Source organism: Balaenoptera ricei, chromosome 12 (genome assembly GCF_028023285.1).
Source record: "Balaenoptera ricei isolate mBalRic1 chromosome 12, mBalRic1.hap2, whole genome shotgun sequence".
Classification (NCBI taxonomy): domain Eukaryota; kingdom Metazoa; phylum Chordata; class Mammalia; order Artiodactyla; family Balaenopteridae; genus Balaenoptera; species Balaenoptera ricei.
Window position 1 is genome coordinate 27,468,487 of NC_082650.1, and position 21,565 is coordinate 27,490,051.

At 41.6% G+C, this 21,565-nt stretch overlaps 2 protein-coding genes across 5 annotated transcripts in view; both read left to right on the forward strand.

Moving 5' to 3' along the window:
• MAP3K5 (mitogen-activated protein kinase kinase kinase 5) overlaps positions 1 to 13,276 on the forward strand; it is a 221,493-nt gene extending 208,217 nt beyond the window's left edge. For all 3 annotated transcript variants that reach the window (XM_059941122.1, XM_059941121.1, XM_059941124.1), the window contains 5 exons: positions 4,122 to 4,365; positions 8,673 to 8,785; positions 9,780 to 9,892; positions 11,719 to 11,795; positions 12,511 to 13,276. In XM_059941122.1, coding sequence (XP_059797105.1) covers positions 4,122 to 4,365; positions 8,673 to 8,785; positions 9,780 to 9,892; positions 11,719 to 11,795; positions 12,511 to 12,571 — 608 coding nt within the window. In that variant the 3' untranslated portion in view covers positions 12,572 to 13,276. The remainder of the gene's footprint in view (positions 1 to 4,121; positions 4,366 to 8,672; positions 8,786 to 9,779; positions 9,893 to 11,718; positions 11,796 to 12,510) is intronic.
• A 5,712-nt stretch (positions 13,277 to 18,988) lies between these two features.
• The window catches only part of MAP7 (microtubule associated protein 7), a 161,098-nt gene continuing 158,521 nt past the window's right edge, over positions 18,989 to 21,565 (forward strand). For both annotated transcript variants that reach the window (XM_059941126.1, XM_059941128.1), the window contains exon 1: positions 18,989 to 19,095. In XM_059941126.1, coding sequence (XP_059797109.1) covers positions 19,029 to 19,095 — 67 coding nt within the window. In that variant the 5' untranslated portion in view covers positions 18,989 to 19,028. The remainder of the gene's footprint in view (positions 19,096 to 21,565) is intronic.

Here is a 21,565-nt window from a genome sequence, read left to right on the forward strand (position 1 = left end):
TGAACTTGTGTCCCTTGCATTGGCAGCCGGATTCTTAACCACTGCACCACCAGGAAAGTCCCTACAATTTTCTACTTTTTTCTAATTATTGAGAAAAATTTTTAGTCACTTGCACATAAGTAAAATGAATAATATATGATAATTTAAAGTGTACAGAGTTAGGGGAATGTAAGGGAACATTTAAATGTAATAATAAATATCAGAAGTTTTCCTTCCCCCAAAGTGAGATTATATTTAGCAGGACAATAAACCTTTTAAATTGTTTTTAAAATTTCAGTTTAGAGACCATGAGAAAAAATTTAGAAAATTTAAAAGGCCTACTCTTGCTCTAATTTAATATAGAATTGAACTCTCTTAAATTTTTTTTTTAATTAATTAATTAATTTTTGGCTGTGTTGGGTCTTCGTTTCTGTGCGAGGGCTTTCTCTAGTTGCGGCGAGCGGGGGCCACTCTTCATCACGGTGCGCGGGCCTCTCACTGTCGCGGCCTCTCCTGTTGCAGAGCACAGGCTCCAGATGCGCAGGCTCAGTAGTTGTGGCTCATGGGCCCAGTTGCTCCAAGGCATGTGGGATCCTCCCAGACCAGGGCTCGAACCCGTGTCCCCTGCATTGGCAGGCAGATTCTCAACCACTGCGCCACCAGGGAAGCCCCAACTCTTAAATTATTTTTAAAGTAAGATTTTTTTCACTGTTTTGTTCCATTATAAATACAAATAATCCTAGTAGGATAACTTCCATTCTGCCAACAGTTTTTGAGAGACTAATATGTCTTAGCCCCTATACCAGGTGCCAGGCTTACAAACCTTAAACACCTGATTTTGAGTCACACCTACTATAGATGATCTAGGAAATAGAATTTTGGAAGGAGAAAGGAGATAATGCAAAAAAAAAAAAGCAGTGTAGAGGTGGAGTTTGGTTAACCTTAAGAGATAAAGGGTGAGGATGTGGAGAAATTAGAACCTTTGTTCACTATTGGTGAGGCTGTAAAATGGTGCAGCCACTATGGAAAACAGTATAGTGGCTCCTCAAGAAATTAAAAATAGAGCTACCATATGTTCCAGCAATTCCTCTTCTGGGTATATATTCAGAAGAATTGAAAGCAGGATCTCAAAGAGATATTTGCACACCCAAGTCCATAGCGGCATTATTCACAATAGCCAAGAGGTAGAAGCAACACAAGTGTCCAATGATAGATGAATGGATAAACAACATGTGGTATATCCATACAATGGAATATTATTCAGCCTTGAAAAGGAAGGAAATTCTGACACATGTTACAACATGGATAAACCTTAAAGACATATGCTAAGTGAAATAAGCCAGTCACAAAAAGACAAATAACTGCATGATTCCACTTTCATGAGGTATCAATAGCAGTCAAATTCATAGACACAGAAAGTAGAAAGGTGGTTGCAGAGGACAGGAGGGAGGGGAGAATGCAGAATTGTTGAATGAGTATAGAGTTTCAGTTTTGCAAGATGACGAAGTTCTGGAGATTAGTTGAAAAATAATGTGAACATATTTAACACTACTAAACTGTACCCTTAGAAATGGTTAAAATGGTACATTTTATGTCATGCATTGTTTCACCGCGATAAAAAAAAAAATTTGAAAATAAAGATTGGTAAAGGAAGTCAGGGCTATATAAACCTGGCCCTAAAAAGGGCACTCTGGGGCTTCCCTGGTGGCGCAGTGGTTGAGAATCTGCCTGCCAATGCAGGGGACACGGGTTCGAGCCCTGGTCTGGGAAGATCCCACATGCCGCAGAGCAACTGGGCCCGTGAGCCACAATTACTGAGGCTGCGCGTCTGGAGCCTGTGCTCCACAACAAGAGAGGCTGCGATAGTGAGAGGCCCGTGCACCGTGATGAAGAGTGACCCCCGCTTGCCACAACTAGAGAAAGCCCTCGCACAGAAACGAAGACCCAACACAGCCATAAATTAATTAATTAATTAATTTTAAAAAAAAAAGGGCACTCTGGTTTTGTTATGAGCAAAAGATGAGTTCTTGTTTAGATTGTTGAATTTGAAGTGCTTCCTACACAGGAATATTTAGAGGTATTGGATGTAACAGAATCAGGGCTAGATTGTCATCCACACGTCACATGTACTTACTCTTCATAGATTTTAATGAGCTCATCCGTGGAGAGTAAGTAGAAACATAAAACCGAAGAATGGAATTCAGGTTCCAGCTTTTAAGGGGCAGGTAGTAGACAAAAAGGCTCTGACAAAAAGAAGCAGCAGCCAAAGATTTAAAGGAGAATACCATACACAGGTCAGTAAGGCAAAGAAAGAAAAGTTACCTGGAGGATTTGGCGATAGGTAGGCCCTTTGGTTGCCATAACGGCTATATTGGAGTGGTGGGAGGGGTCTTGCATCACTCCCACTTAAGAGCCCTCCCCCAGCACAGGGGCTCTTAACCTATGGTTCACAGACACTCGGAACAGGCTTCAGGGAGTCAGTGAGCCCTCAAGAAATCCAGGGAAAATGCTGTATGAATGTGCTTCTCTTCTGGGGAGAATCTCCATTGGCTTTCATCAGATTCTTGGTGGGTTCTGTGATCTAATGAAAGTTCCAGGTGCCCCACAATGAGACATCACCTCAGACCTGTAGGAATGGCTGTCATTAAATAGAACACAAATAACAAATGTTGGCGAGGAGGTGGGGAAAAGGGAACCCTCCTACACTGTTGGTGGGAATGTAAATGGGTGCAGCCACTGTGGAGAACAGTATGGAGGTTTCTCAAAAAACTAAAAACAGACCTACCATATGACCCAGTAATTCCACTCCTGGGGATATATCCAAAAGAAACAAAAGCAGTAATTTGAAAAGATACATGTATCCCAGTGTTCATAGCAGCGTTATTTACAACTGCCAAGGTATCAACAGATGAATGGCTAAAGAAGTGTGTGTGTGTGTGTGTGTGTGTGTGTGTGTGTGTATAATACTACTCAGCCATACAAAAGAATGAAAATTTGCCCTTTGCAGCAACATGGATAGACTTGGAGGGCATTATGCTAAGTGAAATAAGTCAGACAGAAAAAGACAAATACAAAATTTCCACAAATATGATATCACTTATATGTAGAATCTAAAAAAGACAACAAACTAGTGAATAAAACAAAAAAGAAGCAGACTCACTGATACAGAGAACAAACAAGTGTTTACCAGTGGGGAGAGGGAAGGGGGGAGGGGCAATACGAGGGTAGAGGGAAAATAAGGGTTATTATGAGATTATATAAAATCATGTGTGTGAAACTTTTGAAAGTTGTAAAGGGCTATAGAATTTAAAGAATCTTTCATTCAAAAAAATAAAAGTTCCATGTGTCATAGCATATGGAACCAAGACCCAGTATTTCTGCTACCCTGATTTCACTTAAATTATGAATGTAGTTCCTTTTGAGGGGCCATTTTGAGAACCTAATCACAATTTATAATAGTTTTTCCCATGGGAAGGTATCATCCCAGTTCTGAAGTGACATGCAGATGAACTCGTGTCATACAGTGTTTTTAAGCTGGAGACTTGTAACTTTTACACTTTAGATTTCAATGGTTAGTCCACAGGTTAGGGTAGGACACACACCAAATGTAACCCAATAGTCAAAAGCGGATAGTCTTACTAGAGTGAATATAAGCATTGTGTGGCATTTTCAGTACACGCCTTACATTTTGAATGTTACAAGCAAAAAGCATTCTGTGTTCTTACTTTTGTTTATACAATCTCTCTATATCTCAATTTCCTCATTTCTAAGTGAGTTAATAGTTGACAGATATTATATAATTGAAAATATGAACTTTAATTGTGTAAACAAATTTTTATATTCTTAACAGGTTTTTACATAATTGCTTTCTGATTTTAACATGTTTCCCACATACCTTATGCACAGTGTGGAAGTTTCTCTTCTGTTTGAATTAGATCATTCTGAGTTTATACATCTTGTGAATTTTGCTAATTCACTGGAAAAACAAATCTGAAGTAATGCGCAGAAATCCATCATCACTTTTGGAAAAGCAGTTGGGAATACATCTCTTACTGATAGCAGGGGAGATGACATTCATGTCTTAAGAAATTAAGGCAATCGTTCTTATTTCATTAACAGTGTTGTTGATCATATGCTTACAGAACTGAGGCCACATTTTAGCCTTGCATCTGAGAGTGATACCGCCGATCAAGAAGACTTGGATGCAGAAGATGACCATGAAGAACAGCCTTCAAATCAAACTGTCCGAAGACCTCATGTGGTCCTAGAAGATGCTGTGGCCACCTCAGGGGTGAGCACACTCAGTTCTACTGTATCCCACGACTCCCAGAGTGCTCACCGATCGCTGAATGTACAGCTTGGAAGGATGAAAATAGAAACAAATAGGTAAGTCCTATTCTGACATGGGTGGGTTTCTATTTTCTTACTTTTATGTAAGTGCATGTGTTTGGGGTCTACTTTAAAGATTGGTCCGCAGAATATACAAAATATTATTCCTTTATCCCACTCATATAAACTTGATTTAATGCTTTATTCATTAAAATGAGAGATTTATTAGTCTCTTTAGTCAAATACGTTTTCTGCTTCTACCAGTTGAGTCCTTCAGCAGCTCTTCTTTGATCACTGCTTTATCTCCAAGTGCACTGAGATTTTCAGAGTAACTTAGTTGTAACCTCATAGACTCTCTGGGATGCAGACTCAGAGCAGCGTGTACCATCCAACAGATAGCTGAAAGACAGGCAGAGAGTCTGTGTTCTTGAGAGCGTGTGATGGGGAATATCAGGTTCTTTCAGGAGAGGAAGAGCTCTGTTCTTGAGGAGATAAAATTAATGGTTCAAAAGCTTTTCATTTTAGAGCCTTGAAAGGATGATCTGTTGACCACATTTGTGATTCTACTTTATTTTTAATATGCTGTGTCATATCTGGAGTTTAATTTTGAGAATTTGATACCACAGAACCCACATGATCAGGTTATTGAGTGAACAGTAAATATTTCCTGTTCTTCACAGATGTTGGCACAGTTCAAGGTCTGAATCTTTATGATTTATAGCTTCCTGTGCTGGTTACAGTTGACATGTGGGCAACTGACTTTATGACTTTGGGTTTTGACAGGGAAAACTTTTTTTTTGGGGGGTGAATCAATAAATGTTGTTCAAATATTTAGCAACCTTAGTTGAAAATCCAAGTTGTTCACCAGGGAGATAAATCCATTTTATTTTTAGTCATAAGTTCAGGTTTTGGATAAGCTTGAATACCAAGCTTGTATGAGTAGTACAAACGTCATCCTGTATTTAGAAATGTGAATTTTAGTTGCGTGATTAAGTAAATCCATACATATCTTCTATGATTTACATACAGAAATCTTTCTGAATAAAGGGAAAGTGCCTTTCTGACTTCTTTATCCCAGTCTTGTTCTCTGAAACCCAGCTCTTTACTTTGCATCTCTATTACTTAGTGGGAAAGAACTGGAGCCTTTTCTAAGACTTCATCAAAATCTTCATGTCCCTCTTTTCCTGCTCTTCTCAAGTAATAGTCCCATCATGACGCTCCATCCATTATAGTAGCTGTTGACTTCAGTCAGTTCTCTTCAGTTTACTGTCTGTCGCTCAATCCTGGGGTTGTTTATTCATACCCACATTTTCATACCCAGAGCCACCCCACCCCACTCTGCCCATGCCTTCCAGACAGTAAAGCTACTTTATTTACCAGCGAGCTGGTACATTTGCTCCTCTGGCCCCTGAACCTTCTGTCTGCATATCCTGGCTTATGTCACTAGAATGTGTCTCTCCTGAGTGCAGTCTTTTTCTTCTCTCCTCAGTCGATTTGCGTTACCCTGACTTACACCCCGTCCCCGCCATCTGTCCACCATGCTCGATCCATCTGTAGTCCCTGAGGGCTGCCTTTCTCCGGCTGCTTTCTTCAGGTCTTCACATCTCTTTTCTGAGGGTCTAAGCTAGCTGAGGGCCTGCTTCCCACGTCTGCCCGCAAGACTGACCACATTTCTTTACTACATTATTATGTTGTTAACACTTCTTACAGGGGCCCACTCATTTGTTTTTTCTCTGTGTATTTACACATGTATCTGTGAAATCTATATGGTTGTTGGCCTCCTTTTTTCTTTTTCTAGTAGGATCTCCCACAGCTCCTCCATCACCCCCAGAAAAGTGAGACCAGGTACAACATTCACTTCACATAGGATTTAAAGAAAGGGCAGCTGCTTCTGTCCAAGTGCTGATAAGGGGCTGGTCATGTCTATATTGGTCCTTGTAGTTTTCAGTGGAATATTCCTTGATATATAGATGCACATATATTGCAAAATAAATTGAGGAAATGTTAGTGTGTTTTTAGGAAAGTTTGTAAACCCTCGGGCTAGAAATCTTAAGCTTATGTTTAGGATAATCACTGATAAAGATACATCACGTTTATCCAGCTCTTGATGATTGGATCATCGATAATACTAAATGGCAGAAAATAACAAAAAAGCTTTAGAATGTATGCTTTGCTTAAAGTATATGCTTACAGAAAATGTTCTGACAATAATTTGCTTCACACAAGGAGTTGGGACAGTACTGCAGAGGTAGTTAAAATCTAACTCAGGAGGAGCTGACTGGTTATCTAATTTCCCTTTCCTGCAATTCTGGAATTACCCGCCAACCCAGCTCCTCACCCACACCCATCTGAGTTAAAAAATTGATCTCATGGCTGATCCTTGCCAAACTTCTCTGGAACAGAGAGGCAGTCATTTGCCTTGGTTTCAAAGGATTTCCCTACTAACTGAAGACAAAGTAAAAATAAAACTGATGGGCTGGATGGATATGCCCTTAAAAGAAATAATTTTGAGAGCTGGATTTGGGACAAATGAGGTGGCCTGTCAATGCTTTGCTTCCAATGTTAAGTTCTGGCTTTTAAGATAAAAAGGAAATATATAGTCTAGGTAAACATGGGTTAAATTCTAGAAAATTTCACTTGTGTTCTTTGAGAAAAACAATAAGAATATGCTATCACTATTCCATACATGTAAATTAGCAAGAAAGACAAAAATATGTACCAGACCAAAAAATTGCCAACTTAAAAAAATTCATAATGAGCTTGCTATCTATTTCTTTGAATATCATTCATATTAGAGTAGGTAAAAGTCTCCCTTAATCCTCTGCTTCCCTCTTGCTTTCAGTTCCTACTGCTTAATCCACCTAACTGTGCACTGTTTACTCTGCAGTTGTCTTTAAACAAGCTGTCTTCTGGAACCAATTTCTCTGTCTGCCTCTCATTGTGTTTTCCTTTTGTCTCACCTCTGCTACCTACTCTACTGTGACCCTTTCTCGTACCTAATGGCCTCACGTGTCTCTGTTGTGTGGGAAAGAGGTGGAGCCTGGGGGTCAGGGAAACAAACCCTATTAAGCCCTGGATGGCCTCTTTTCCAGGGCCTGAGGCGGCAGCAGGGAACAGAACAGCCCTTCTTAAAGGCCAGGCACTGTGCTTGGCACTTCACCTATACTGTCTCATTTAGTGCTCACAGTAATCCTTTCAGGAAGTTCTACTTTTCCTTTTTACAAACGAGAAAACTGAAGCCCAGAGGCGTTAAGTAATCTGTCAAGGTTAACACAGGAAGTGGGTGGCTGAACCAGGATACAAGCCCAGGGCTGTCTTCTGTCGGGCTGTGCTGCCTTCAGACCATGTCAGCTGAAGCAGAAACAAACTTTTGGAATGGAATCTGGTCCTGAGTTAAATCTGTCAATACTCAGAAAGTAAAATAAATACAGCTTGCTAAGAGCTATAGGGCATGCAACAATGTACCTTGATGATCTTATAAATGATTATGTATCTTAAATTATTATAATTCTGAATCCAAGTTACTCGAAGATAGTTTTCTAAAAAATCAGAACATCTCTCTTTACAACCTGGAATGTTTTCCCAGAAAACTGTGTTGGGAATGGTGAGTGGGTTACCACTTGGCTCTCAGTTGTATAGTGAACCTTTCATGGGTAAGAACTATGTGTAATAATATTTCTCCTTGTTTCTTTGGAGAATGCATCAGATGCCAGCTAGGAACAAATGTACCAGGAACACAGCTATCCTTTTACCACTTCACTGCTCCCCTTAGAAGGAGAGAAATAACAGTAGCAACCACAACAACCCAAGCAACCACCATTAAAATTTATTGAGGATTTATTATACGCCTCACCTGTAGTTAACTTCTCAAATTTTCATAGTTTAAAAAAAGTGACTACCTTTCTGCTTTGCATTGCCTATCGTATTACCCATATTGACCAACTGTTTTAGATGAGGGGCCATACCTGTAAAATATAAGTCTGTTAATATCATATATAAACTTTTTTGCCATTTATGGTCATAAAAAGAAACAGAACAACATCTCTGAAGATTCTGGCAGACAACTGGGGGTGGAAGTTTTAAATTCTTGTCTGGAAACACGCCTTCTAGAGCTTTGCTGCTCAACTTGGGGGTCTGTGGGCCAGCAACATGAGTATCAGCTGGGAGCTCATTAGAAATGCAGAAGCTCAGAGGTCCCTCCCCTAACACTCCCCAGCCCCAGGTTACTGGATCAGAATCTGCATTTCAATAAAATCCCAGGGGTGTCTGTGTTCATTACAGCTTGAGAAGCCCTTGTCTAGAAGGTCACTCTGTGGCTGCTCTAGCTTTATTATCCTGTCAACCAATGTAATTTCCTTCCGCAGATTACTGGAAGAATTGGTTCAGAAAGAGAAAGAATTACAAGCACTCCTTCATCAAGCTATCGAAGAAAGAGACCAAGAAATTAAACACCTGAAGCTTAAGTCCCAACCAATAGGTGAATAGCAGAAAATTTTAAAGTAATACTGTTCAACCAGGCTGCCACAAAAAGCTAGAAAACCAACAGGTAGCTTTATGGCATGGCTTAATCAGCATCTGTCACTTGTACCACAACTACAAGCAGAAGTTGCCTTAAAAAAAATCCAGTTCTTAATTGTAGCCAGCTATCATTTCTTATAAGTTCAGTAAAAATAAGATGATTCATAATCACCATTTCCTGAGATTATATGTTATTGAAGTAAGTAGGGCTCTCCATTTTTTTGTCCTTATTTCTTTTTAAGATTTCACAATGAAATTACTAGAATAAAATAATATTTTTGTCATTTTGCATTTGTATTCTGTGTTTTCTAGTGTTCCCACCCCCCCTTATAACTTGACAAGGCTTAAACAGAATCAAGATACAGTAATAAAAAGTCATAAATTGGATACACCTTAAACTAATACAATGTTATATGTCAGTTATATCTCAATTTTTTAAAAAAGTCAGATGGAACTTTGAAGAAATCTATTCTGTGAGGAATTGAGTATGAAAGATAATCTTTAGACAATCTTATTTAGCCTGTTTAGAGGAAAATAAAGTTCATATTTTTTTTGTTCAGATATATGGTCCTTCCATATTGCAAATAGTGGAAAAAGAGATTATTATAATTATATGGCTCTCTGCTAATTATGCTCATCTTCGTTGCATGAAAAACACAGTACAATTTTGGTGTACCATTTTATTCTAAGAAGCTATAAAATTGATACGAAACTATAAGGTGGGAGTATCATTAATTATTGTTACTGACTCTCCATTTACTAGTATACTAAGCAGTGTTAAAGAGTTTTATTTATATTATCATGTAGACTACCAATCTCAATGGTTTCTATTAATTATACTCTGATAGAGAAAAATCTTTTAAAGTATCAATAAATGTTGACCAGGAGGGTCTCAGATGACCTCTGTTAGCTGAAGCTAAGAGCGTCCTTCCCTCCCCTCAATGCTGTTCTAGATATTCCTGGGTTGCCTGTGTGTCACCTGAATTCTCCTGGCGCAAATACTGAAGATTCTGAACTTACTGAATGGCTGAGAGAAAATGGAGCCGATGAAGACACTATAAGTCGGGTAAAGAAAACATTCAGTGGGACAAGCATTCTTTCACTTTGTTTCATAATGTTGAGTGCCTACTATGTGCTAGGCACAGGGGGTACACTGGTGAGAAATGCAGACCCAACCCTGCCCTCACAGACCAGGGTAGGCAGATGATAATCAAATAATCCCATAGATACAAGTGCAATTATGTCGTGGTCAATTCTGTGAAGGAAAGGTTATCAAGTGTTACGAGACAGAGGGAGGGAGAAGCTGGGGAAGGTTTTTTGAGATGACCAGTGAGCTGAAGTCTAAAGGAGTATGTAGGAATACACTATCTGTATGTATGTTCTGGGGTGGGGGGCAGATGAGAAGGGAAAACTCTTTGGAAGTAGAGGTGCAGAATGTGCAGAGGCAGGTGAAAGCTCTGTGGTCCAGAACGCCTAAGGATTTTTATGTTGTTGAGTTGAAAATAAAAAGTAGGAAAAATCAAGACAGAACTGAAAGAAAAAAGTTCTTCTGTTTCTAATTCTTTCTCTTGTTTGTTAACTTTTTAATTCTCTTGTGACATTCTTAGACTCCACTGGGCAGCAGCTATTTATTGCTACTTAATAAACTAGACTAGTTAGTGAACTTATGGCAGAAACAGACACTTTCTATATAAACTATATTATGTCTATAAGAACCTAATTCATCTCTGCTCCCTATAGGGAGCTTTTGTAGTCAGCATGAATAGCATTTCTTTATGTTTTAAGATTACATAATATGTATACACATATATACATAGTAAGAGGTTACATTTTTATTATTTTATAGAAAGGGCCTCAGTACAATATTACATTGATTTCAGTTTTATATTTAAATTTTTTAAACAACTAAGAATAAAGATGTATTTCTCTTGACTTGATAATTTATTGGACCACTAAATAAAATTTAGGGTCTCCTTAGAAGTCTGCATAACAAATTATATAAATTTAAAGGACTCTCTTGCCTATGGGAAATAATGTATCCAATCAAGTTCATCAAAATATTTTTCCCTTGGGCTTCCCTGGTGGCGCAGTGGTTGAGAATCTGCCTGCCAATTCAGGGGACATGGGTTCGAGCCCTGGTCTGGGAAGATCCCACATGCTGCGGAGCAACTGGGCCCGTGAGCCACAACTGCTGAGCCTGCGCATCTGGAGCCTGTGCTCCGCAACAAGAGAGGCCGCGACAGTGAGAGGCCCGCACACCGCAATGAGGAGTGGCCCCCACTTGCTGCAACTAGAGAAAGCCCTCGCACCGAAACAAAGACCCAACACAGCCAAAAATTAATTTAAAAAAATATATATATATTTTTCCCTCTAACTTAGGTTCAAATCAAAATTAAGGAGTAGTGATTGATGATCCACTAAATCACTGCCCTTCTTAAAAGATTTAGAATTAAAAGCTTCACTTAAATTCAGGACTCTGATTTTGTAGTAAGTATTGGAAAGTACCTTTTATCAGAAATTAAGTGTAAGCAACACTTTTTATCCACTAGAGAAAAATAAAGCTACAAAACAGTACACCCTAAATAAAAACATTATTTTATAAGCAGCAGGTGTAATTACAAGCAAGTCTTACCTATTCATCAGAAAACCAATCAGAAATTCTGTGTTGCTTGTAATCTTTATGCTCCTGGAAGGCATATGGATGTATTTCTTTGTAATTATTTTGTAATAGGGGGAACTTTTTTCTAATAATTCCAAAAAGATTATGTCTTTAGTGGATTTCCTTTTAGATTTTTTTTTCATTATTGCCAACGTTTACATTATGGATAGTTTGCTACTTATTGAAAGTACATAAAACATCTTACTTTTGTGCATATTTTACTTTCTCCACAGTTTTTGGCTGAGGATTATTCACTAGTAGATGTTCTCTACTATGTTACACGTGACGATTTAAAATGCCTGAGACTAAGGTACCACTTTTCTTTCTATTCAGTCTCATCATGATGGAAAGCACACTGGGCTGAGATCAGGAAGCCTGGGTCCCTTCCGTCCTGGGTTGCTACCTAGCTCTAACTAGCTCTACAGTCCTGGGTAAAGCTCTCTGGTTCTCAGCTGCTCTGAGAAACCTGAGTTAGTTGTAGAAGGCTATTATTGGGAGCTCTAATAAGCAATGTGTCTATATCAGTAAATGCAAAGTCAGCTGGAAGACTTTTCTTGATAACATATCAGATTAAGACCATACAGATATTCTAAAGCTGCCTTAAACAAATGCTCTAATTTGGTTCATGATTGTGTCATGCTTAATAGAAATATCAGGATGAGGTACTGATTTACCATCCAAATACCTGCCATAATCTGATACGGTTTCTTATAATAATTTGGTTTTTCCATCAGGCCAAGCACATACATAACTATTACTCTGACCCACCTCTAGAAAGACACATTTCAAAAGTGCGGAAAGTCTAAAATGATGCTTTGGGCCCTGGTAGTCTGTGGGAGTGGAAAGGAAAGGCATGGAGGGATGAGGAGAAAATATACACAAAAAGAATACATAATGACTGATAAGACTTTGGGATCTTCATGTTCTGATCAGAGCCACTGAGAGCTAAGAAGTCACTTTCATATCTCAAGGGCACTGTTTCAAATGAAGTGATCGCTTCACCACGTTCTTGTGTCTTTAAACAGGGGAGGGATGCTGTGTACACTGTGGAAAGCCGTCACTGACTTTCGAGACAAACAGACTTGACTGTCGCTCAATTTGTTTCCAACGTTCCACGGAGATTCTAAAAACGAATACAGACCTGATCTTCTAGGCGAGGGAGAATCGAAGGGAGAGGAGAAAGAAGCTGCACTTTAAATCCAGTATTTGTTTACTCTAAATTTGTTAGAAATTTCCTAACTGCTTCTACTTCTATGATTCATAAGGACTCTTTGTAAGGACTCTCAGAACAATCCTAAACACTGCGATGTTTGGGATTATTTTAGTCTGAACATTTGTATGGAAATATTGTTAATTCAGCAGCTATAGCACTTCAGCCAAATGTTTATTTCACACGAAACGGATAGAACATTTCATGTGATTGTGCATCACTGGAACAAAACCAAAATGTGACCATAACTTTTTAGGCTTATATGTGTTTGTAATATGCCCTAATAATTTGAGTAGAAGTGCGTGATTTTGGTTATTGTATAAAGTTTATGGGGTTTTTTTTTAAGTGTGCAGAATCTGAGAGCAATGGTTTTTACTTACCTGTATTAATTGTAATATTGACTATATTTTGTAACTTAAGTTTCCGGTCTAGAGTACATTCGTTTGAGTCATTTATGTACTACTGAACTGTACCAGTTGCACCTGCCTGAATCCTAGTAACGTTAGCTTGTTCTAAAGCTACCCCTTGTGTCATATTTACTCTAAAAAGTAAAAAGACTCTCGACATACTGTTTTGATAAATTCTAAAGAATTCGTATTTTGTTTTGGCAATCTAGATAATTACTGTGTCAAAATTCTGTTTCTTCATCTCTAACATTAAATAGAATCTGTCTTCTCTTCAAGTAGTCAAAGAACAACTGACGTCCAAGTCATTCCTCAGGGCTACAGAGTGGTAAAAGAGAGAACGTGGAAAAACAGAATAAAAGAAAGTCAGTGTCTTTTTCTCAAGGCCCCAAGTTACCATGGATGACTATTGTGTACCTCAGAGGGGCTGCAAATAGCATCCCAATGGAGAACACTGCATCTTCTATTCCCTTAATTTTAGTTCTCATATTTGAGGGAAATATTTTAATTTTAAGCTAGATACGTATTATATTTTATAAGCCTGCCCATGTGAATAGGATGAAGTCTGAAGCTCCTAGGTGGATGAATGACATAAACAAATTTCTTAAATACAGAGGAACCTGTTTATTATGCAAGATAGAAATATCAGAGCTGTATCATGACTTGATCCATACAGAACAGTCTTTGATAAAACAGGAGGCATCTTTACTTCTATGTAAAAATCAACATACTATATATATATATATTTTTTTTTTTTAATATTCATTTATTTATTTGGTTGCATTAGGTTGTAGTTGCGGCAGGTGGGCTCCTTAGTTGCGGCTCCAGGGCTCCTTTAGTTGTGGCTTGCCGGCTCCTTAGTTGCAGCTTGCAGTCTCCTTAGTTGTGGCATGCGAACTCTAAGTTGTGGCATGCGTGTGGGATCTAGTTCCCTGACCAGGGATCGAACCCAGGCCCCCTGCATTGGGAGCACTGAGTCTTATCCGCTGCGCCACCAGGGAAGTCCCATCAGCATACAATATATTTTTTGTATATTGCATTAGAGTATGCGAAAAGTTCTCACTGATATGTCCTCATCTGATACTTGCAACAACATAGGTGCATCTTTTTCTTACATCCCAATCCTGAGGACAGATAGTTGCCTCCTGTGTCCTGTGGGGAAATCTCAAAGGAGGTGAGGTATAAATTAAATGATATATCATTTCACTCATATTGAAACACAGGGTAACTTCTTCATTAAGCCACAGTTCATATCCCCACCTGTAATGGTAAAGTGCTTTTTTTAGACCATATACAGGATCATGCTACCCATCTTCAGCCGACTCTTTAATGATATAATCTCCCCTTAGGATCTTCCTCTTACCCTATATCTATGGGCAAATATCCCACTATCCCTACATGGTTCATAATACATTCCCAGACTAGCATCACTAGGTTTTCTTAATTCTTGTTTTTGTTTGTTTTTTTTTTTCCAGAATTCTGGGTCTTAGTCACAAAAGAAGGCAATTCCATTATGGCCCCATTTTCATGAAAGGTTTGCATTAAAAGGCCTTTGGCATCCATCTAGGCCAGTGAGTCTCAACCCAGCTTCACATTATCATGACCTGGATGCTTTAAAAACCATATTGATGCTGCCACCTCAGAGAAACCGTTGTTATTGGTTTGGGGTAGGGCCCAGAGGTCTTTTTACAAAGCTCTACAGATAACTTAAAACTATCAAGCCCCACCTCCTAATTCCAAGTGACACCTGGAGAGGTACACGGACAGCCCCTTTCCATTGAGGTGGCAGTCAGATGGTTACTATTCATTGTTCATTTAGTGCAGCAAGAGTCTAAGTACGCAGGCCTGGAGCAAAACTACCACTCACCTGGTGACCTTGGGCAAACTAATTAACCTCTCCCAGTCTTGGTTTCCTCATTTGAAACGGGGGAAATAACATGGGATTATGGTAAGATTTAAATAAAATAATGCAGGTGAGGTGCATAGTGCAATGCTTAGCAGATAGTGAACACTGCGATGCTGCCTGCTAGTGTTACCTCATTATTCACTCCAAAGTACTTATTAAATACGTCCTGGGTACTGCATTCTGTGCATGAAGAAGACACAGTTCTTGCCCCTGAAGCTCACTGTCAGAGGTGGAATCAGGACAATAAAACAACAGTACATGTAGTAAGTGCTATAGTTACATCTAACTGCCAGAGGGGGTCAAGAAAGGCTTTACAGAGAAGTGAAGGTCCAGAGCTGAACCCAGAAAGATGGTTTGTAACAAAACAGTTATGCATGGGTGCTGGCGGCAGTCTCATTAGAGAAACAAAACTGGAATTTGCTGGGGAAAGTAGATCCAGTGTTTCTTTTTAACCACATTTTGACCTCTCTCTCCCAATTCTGTCATTGCATATTTTGTTTCATTCATTCCCAAGCCATCACATGAAACAGTCTGACAGTGAGGAATTATTGCGAACCCACTGGAATGCTTACTCTGTGTGAGGCGCTGTAGCAGGAGGAGAGAGATACATACGTGAAGCCCATCAAGTTCAGAATGCAGGCAAGGCACGTGTGTCATCAAGGACATCTGCGGTCTGTCAACAAATCAAATAATTGATGGCTCCAGACTTTATGGACACCTATAGAGAAAGAGAAGACAAAGTCCCTGCCACCAAGTAATTCGTATCAGATTGAAGAGACAGATTTGCAGTAACAAATCACATCTAGTCTGTGTTAAAGGCTGGACAAATGGCAAGCTCAGAGGCCCTGGAGAGGTTCAGAGGACAGGCTTGCTGGGAGCCTGGGCAGGTGGAACAGGCTTCACTGAGGAGGCCTTGGAAGGAAGGAATTATTAAATTAGTCAGGACTGGAGAAGTCGCTCTGGGCAGAGAGCTCCAAGAGCAAAGGCAGAAAGAGATTTTCAACGTGTTCTAGAGAAAGTGAACAACTTTTATATTGCATTAAAGCATACAAAAAGTTTAACTCATTCAAATTCTTACTTGGCTGGAAATATAAATTATAGAGATGAAAAGTGGAAAATGGGATAGTAGAGAACTCAGGATGTGATTGGGGGGTGGTCAGGGAGGGAAGTGAAGTTAGTATTTAATTATGTAGAAACGGGGACTCAGTATTTTTGAGCAAGGGAGTGGGTGTGTGTAAAGTAGCTGTGTATTCGAAGATTAACCTGGTAAAGCTGTGTTGGGTAAATGGGGGGGAACGGAAGTTGAACAGAGCAGTTCAGAGACTGTTTCAGATGTGAATGAGGGTCTAGTAGGAGTTAGAGCAATAGGAATTGAGAAGGTAGAATTAGAACAATGAATTGACAAGATTTGGGAACACGGATTTGGGTAGTGATGACAATGAAAACGAAAGGACAGATGTTGAGCGTATGTGAGTGAGAGAAGGATTCAAAAATAGGCAAGTCTGAGGCGGTGCTGGTCTGGGACATGTTGAATTAATGGCAGGGCATCGTGCTAGAATGTGCGGAGACCATTGAGAATGTATTGGTGGAAGTCAGGACTGAGGTCAAGAGTATTGATTCTGGATTTAGGAGTCACTTGGATGGAGCTAATAGTAAATGAGGACTGTGAGAAACAGAGTAGAGCAGAAAGGTTATGGGCCTAAGATTTGGGGAGGAGGGAAGTTTGGGGACAAGTCGAGAAGGAGGAGGAATTTAAGTCCACAAAAAGACAAAAGAACTGGTCACAGAGGAATGAGAAAAAAACCAGGCCAGTGGTGTAAGCCAAGAGGAAGACGATCAGGGTCGAGGGCTGCAGAAAGTCTAAGGGAATGATGGATTAAAAAATAATAACAGGTTATTTGATTTTGTGACCTAGAAGGTTTTTATAGACAGGTAAGAAAGACCACAGCTGGTTAAACAAAGATGGTAAGTTGATGATGGCACCAGAGTCCACACATGTATACCCTTTGGTGAACAAAACGTATGACAAGAGATTGGGAGGGTGGGAAGTCAAAGGAAGAAATGTTCTGAATCAAAGACTCCTAAATGTGTTTGTTGGGGCAGAGCGCCTTGAATGGAGGCACTCGAGGAGTAGGGAAGAGGGATGAAGTTTCAAAGGAGGCAGGAGCGGAGGGGGTGGCAGCAAGTTCAGCTCCTCCCCGGGAAAGGGAATCATGATGATTCCGTGAGATTCTGAGATGGATGTGGGAGCTCAGGACAGATGGCTTCCATGTTGTAAGTAAAGGACAACAGAAAGCACAACGTGGTGGTGTGTGACATTTAACGGACGTCATCCATTCCTGCATTCACGCAACTGTTACAGACACCGCGTGAGGTTTGGAATGCAAAGTCCGTACAGGGCCCAAGTGAAGAATTTTGGTATGTTTCTTATTGCATTTATTTTTGTGTAACTTGTGACAAACTGAAACATAAGTTATCAAAAGAATGAGAGAAGGGATAAGCACACACAAACCCAAAAACCAAACACCCATACAAATAAAAACACCAATTAGTCTTCGATATTTTGGGGGGTGGGGAGTCAAAGAAAGAACTCATTGGTTTACTTCAGTAAATGGTATAGCAGAAAACAAACACCTCCTTTTGAAAACAAATCACCTCCTTTTCCCAAGGTTCTTCCAGAGAGTTCAACTCTCAAAATTCAGCTAAGGGAGTCTTTCTGATGTTCACAGGAAAGTGTCTTAAACTCTGGTGACAATGTAGTGAAATATATCTTTGCTTGGGCCCAAGCTGAGGTCTGAAACTACTTCCACCCACCTGGTGTTTTATTTTTATCGATTAGAAGTGTGATAAGAGGTATTTGAATGTGATTTAGGAAGATCATATTGCTAAATGATCAGTTTGCCTAGTTCACTGTAGAAATGGCACTAAGGGAAAATCCAGGACTACAAACCACAGCACGTGTCCCTTAAGCAAAACCTCTGCCTAGTCAGCCAGTGACCCAGTAAACCAAATAAAACCAGTCCACTGCTGGGCTCAGTGGCAGGATGTGCGTGCAAGGATGGTAAGAATTGTCACCCTAGCGAGAAATCCAACACTGTTCTCAGGCACGCTTGGGTGTCCACTAGATTCTGCTTAAGTCCTTGAAAGGGTTTTAAACTGTTGGGAGCTTGCCGTTTGTGTTCAGCCAACCGAGTCTGTGGGAGTACATCTCTGTGTAACGAGGCAGAACTGAGCGCTGCTCAGTTTTGTTCCTTTATGTTTCCATTTATACAGGCTATTTTTTTTTCCTCAGTATTTTGTTGCTTAACGTTTATTTGCTTATTAGAGCAGAAATTGGTTTCTCCGCAGCTAATAATGTTTCTTTAAAAAAAGAAACTTGTTGCCTACTGGGCACAAGTTTCATTAAGCTGTATGCCCTGGGGTTCATCAGATATAGAAGCCTGGTGAAAAGACTGGTCATCAACAATGGCGTCCTAAAACGCAGAATGGAGACCGGACCGCAGTGTGGAATCCAGCCCGTGTACTTCGGCTTTCCACGTGGCATCATACTCTTTGGCGGCTGTCACCATGAACGCCAGTCCTGGCGAAACTAACATTGACCTGGCTGCTTCAGAGCTCAGAGACGAATAGAGCGTCCGCACGCTCTCGCCTCACTTTGTCTGATCCTCAGACCGTCCCAGTTCCTAGCGCCACCAAGCGTCGCCGACCCGCCTCCAGACCTCGAGGTGCGGGCAGCCGGGGCCTGAAGCTCGCGGCCCAGGTGCCTGGCTCCGCCCGCTCTCATTGAGGAAACCCAGCCGCGTGAGTCGGAGTGGCTGCCACGCCGCACCTGCCCACGAGGGGGCGCGCCCGCGCGCCGGGCCCAGGCCGCCTCGGGCTCGCGAGCGCTCGCTCCTTCCTCCCTCCGCCCTTCCCTGACGGCGTTCACCTGTCTGGGCCGGGGGCCTGGCAGGCGGGGGGGCCGGCGGGAGCCAAGCCGAGGAAGAGGGCGGAGCGGCTCTCCGGGAGCGTCATCGGAGCACCATGGCGGACCTGAGAGCTGGCGGCGACCGCCACACGGGCGGCGATGGCGCTGCGCAGAGCGAAACAGGTGAATGAGCTGTGGGGGCAGGTGGTGGTCCGGCGGGCTCGGGCCGGGAAGAGCGAGCAGGGCTGTGGGGGTCGGGGGGTGGGGGGGTGGGGGGAGTGGGCTCGCGCGGGGCGCCGGCGCTCCCCTCCCCCGCCCGGCCGCTGCCCGGAAAGGCCAGTCCGGCGCGCCGCGCACCCCGGCTCGGAGCCCGCTTGCCCTCCGCCTCCGCGCGTCGGCTGCTCGGCCCCGGCGCCCAAGTTCGCCGGTGCCCGGCCGCAGTGCCGGCCGCCCCTCTTGCGCTCCAGCTCGACTTACCCCAAACAGGTGGAAACGCGCCAGGGAGCGCGGGCGGGAGGAGGAAGTGGAGAGACGCTGGCCGCCCCTCTACCACCTGCCGGGCTGGGTCTAATTAAATTGAATGGGAAAATCGTATCCCCCAAACCAAACCGCCAGCCGGAAAATCCTCGGCCAGGTACGGCTAGCAGGATTACCCTTTTCTGCGCAAACTCTCTGGCCTTAACCGGCGCACCGGGTGCCGGGGTAGCCCGGCGCGATGGTCGCGCGTGAGCAGCGCCCGACCCCTGCCCTGGGGTCCGCAGTTACGACCGGCTCACGAGAGTTCTGAGATCTGGGGTCGCGAGGCAGGGGCTGGTTGCAGGATGATGGGGCCTGCAGGTGCTGGGGGGTGGGGTGGCTCAGAGATTCGTTGACTTGAAACAAGGGTCCTCGGCGTTCATGTTTTTAGTCCGTGCACCAACCCAAGGCGGGAACGCTGGCTCGGCTCCTCAAGGCGCTGTGTTGAGGAACCCCCTCTTCCCAACTTCCACGCCAGAGGCAGGGGCAGGAGCTCACATCTCCAAGAGCGTGAAGTCCTCCCCTCCCCCATTTTATTATATGCAGCCGATTTTCCCCCTCGCGATAGTTTTTTCTTGCAGATCCACCCCTCTCTCCTGGTCCCCTCTTCTATTCTTGGCCAGTAAACTGTTTCTGGTACCTTCCTACACTTGGGATGGGGGCGGTGAGGTAGTTTCTTATGTTAAAAAGACATTCAAATTGCAGGCTCCCCAGCTGTGTTGTGTTTTCTGCGTACACATAATTGGAAACAATTGTTATCTAAATGTAAGACTCCCCCCACCCTCAAAAAAGAGGTATTGACTTAGAAGGTATGCTTATTTTAATGTGAAAGGTCCAAAAAATATAAGAGTATTTGCAAATGATGTATCTGTTCTGCCAGGTAGAGTTTGGGCGCCTAAAGACTAATGACTTAATCCCTCCAACCAAAATACCTGAGGTTAAGACAAGGGCTCTTGAACTTGTTTACTTTGAAGTCACGCTACTTCCTGTAGGGTGGTTTATTTTGTCTTAAAATGTTTGAAAGATTGGCAGGTCATTATTTTCGTTTGGGGTGGGGAAGGGGTGGCTTAGAGGACGTGCCTTTGTAATTGCTTTAGGGAACTTGATAAGCCGGGTGCTGAGGGTTACGGTCCCCCAAGAGAGGGCAGCAGGAGGGCAGCATCCTCACTGAGAATATAAATGGTTTGGTGCCTAATCCCCACAAAGAAAAAAAAAAAAAAAACTGCTTCTGTACACAGTAGTTTTTGCTCAAATAAATAATAAACACTTCCTAGAATCTGCACATGAACAAGCTGTTCAGATGTAAGTGAACTACAAACTAGCTTATTCAGTGCCCAAGCACGTTAACTAACGAACTGGTCGTGCTTCTAACAATTAACCTACAAATCAACCCTGTGGCCGTCAGTGAAATATTTTCTTTAGGAAGAGGGCAATTTAATTGGCTGCCGTCTCCTTCATAGAAAACAATTCTTCCACATCTCTACCTAGAAACTCCAGTTTCCAAGGGACAAATTTTATAAATGGTCTTTCGAATAATTGTACTTTATAATTTAACTAAAACTTATTGCCGGCTCACATCTTTTTCCTATTTTTCTAGCCCTGGATTACTATTAAGGTTTTTCGTGCTCAGAGCACCTGTGTGAGCAGGTGTCAAAGAAAGAAGAAAGATGAAAAAAATATATATATATATTTAAATCTAGGTAGCGATATTTTGAGTGTACAAGTGAGGACTGCTTGAATTTTAACAACTTATGAAGTTTTCCATATATTTAAAACATGTGACCTATACCTGAGTATCAGACTTCAATGTAGTACTTTATTCTTATGGACATATTGCACATTATAACATTCAAATGCTGCAAGTCATTATTTTTTTTTAACAATTACAGGATTGTATTGAGGTGGGTTTTTTGGGGGTGGGGTGGGGATTTCTGTCTTTTGTTAGCATCAAGAGGTGAAAATTGCCACCTCAAATGGCAACATTTGTTGAGGGATTCATTTTCTTCCCTTTTTAGGACTGGTTGTTAGCCGGTAGGGCCCATTCTTAAATGTCTCTCTTAGTTTTTCTGTCCCTGTCAAAGACTGTGGTCTAATTTTAGGGCAATTTAGTTTAGAATCTCAGGTGATTATAAAAATA